The sequence below is a fragment of the Papaver somniferum genome, unplaced genomic scaffold, assembly GCF_003573695.1.
Source record: "Papaver somniferum cultivar HN1 unplaced genomic scaffold, ASM357369v1 unplaced-scaffold_8782, whole genome shotgun sequence".
NCBI classification, from domain to species: domain Eukaryota; kingdom Viridiplantae; phylum Streptophyta; class Magnoliopsida; order Ranunculales; family Papaveraceae; genus Papaver; species Papaver somniferum.
The window spans coordinates 1-1,475 of NW_020651840.1; the positions used below are offsets into that span (position 1 = coordinate 1).

At 31.3% G+C, this 1,475-nt stretch overlaps 1 protein-coding gene across 1 annotated transcript; it reads left to right on the forward strand.

Moving 5' to 3' along the window:
* The first annotated feature begins 211 nt into the window (after positions 1-211).
* LOC113346035 (putative invertase inhibitor) lies at positions 212-1,215 on the forward strand. Its single transcript, XM_026589645.1, has one exon. It carries the CDS (start codon positions 522-524, stop codon positions 1,092-1,094), a length of 573 nt encoding a protein of 190 aa, XP_026445430.1. The 5' UTR covers positions 212-521; the 3' UTR covers positions 1,095-1,215.
* The last annotated feature ends 260 nt before the right edge of the window (positions 1,216-1,475 follow it).

The following is a 1,475-nucleotide window of genomic DNA, read 5'->3' on the forward strand; positions in this document are numbered from 1 at the left end:
CCAAAACTTTACAAAGTACTAAAATGGCTAATTATTTTCAGATGTAATAGAATAATTATCAATTTCCAATTTTGGCGTGTTAACTGTAAATTCAGTTCATTTAGAATTTCAACGCACGGGCACAAATCTAGTATAGGTAAATCTTGGAACCAATATCACATATCAAAAAAGATATATTTCATTAATGCCAAATTATATTTCCAAAACATAAAGTAGGTAATTACTTCCAGATTTACTTTGTTTTTATTTGCAAAGATAACCTCATAAATACCAAATAATATTAATTTTAGAGATCCGAAGAAAGTAATTACTTCCTAATTTGCCCCGATAATTTCATTAATACCGAATATATTAATTTCAAAAATTTTAAGAAGGTAATTACTTTCTGGTTTACCCTAAAAATATCATAGAAATCTTGTAATAGCATGGAACTATATATACTAAGGTTCCCTAACTAAAGATCATTGGCTTCTCTCTTTTGCTTTCTCTCTTTTCATGTCATAGAAATCCAAACAAAAGTGATGAATCAATCAATCTCATTGCTTTCTCTCTTTTCATCAATCCTCCATGTTTTTCTTGTTTTGAACTTGTATGGGGGAATTACTGTGAATGGAGATATAGTCAAAACATTTTGTAAGAGTGAATCGATAGTTGATCCCTCTCTAAATTATGACTTTTGTGTTTCATCTCTCGAAGCCAACCCTCTTAGCAAAACTTCTGATATTTTCGGACTTGCTGTAATATCAATGGATCTTTCTTTGAAGAATGCAACTTATATTCATACATATATTGAAGGAATTTTGAAGGATGTAAAACAAGAACCGACAGCTAGGATGTGTCTAAAGGATTGTATGGAATTTTACTCTACTGCTGTAAAAGATCTTCAAGAAGCCGTGGAAGCATTTAATGGTAAAGATTATTATGATGCTCTCAGACTTGTGAGCGATGCCGGGATCGATGCACGTACATGTAAAACTGGGTTTACAGAACTTGGTGTTGATTTTAGTCTATTAGAGAAACAAGATTATAATTTCTATCAGTTAACTAACATTTGCCTAGATATAATTGCAAAAATATCCGATTCAAAAGTTTAAGATTTGAAGTAATAAAGAAGTTTTATATCATAGTCATAGATTTTGGAATTTTCTCATTATTTTTTTGGTGTAGTTACTTCTCTTGATGTGATATGAAAACTTACCTTGAATTATGTCAAAATCCCATGTTCACTTTTGCGTTTTTTTGCTCGACTTTTTAACATTACTGTGTTGGTGTTGTAAAACTTAGTCGTTGCTCATTCAATGAATCCTTACCTTCTAGGAAGATAAACGAAATACATTGGCAGATGTTCACATAAAACATCCCTGCCTTTCTAGTAGAAAGGCTCCAGCATTTTTTTTAGACGAACCGCGTAATTAGTTGGCAACCGACTCTTATTGACTCATAGAATACTAGTTTTGATCGATTTTAACTTTTTG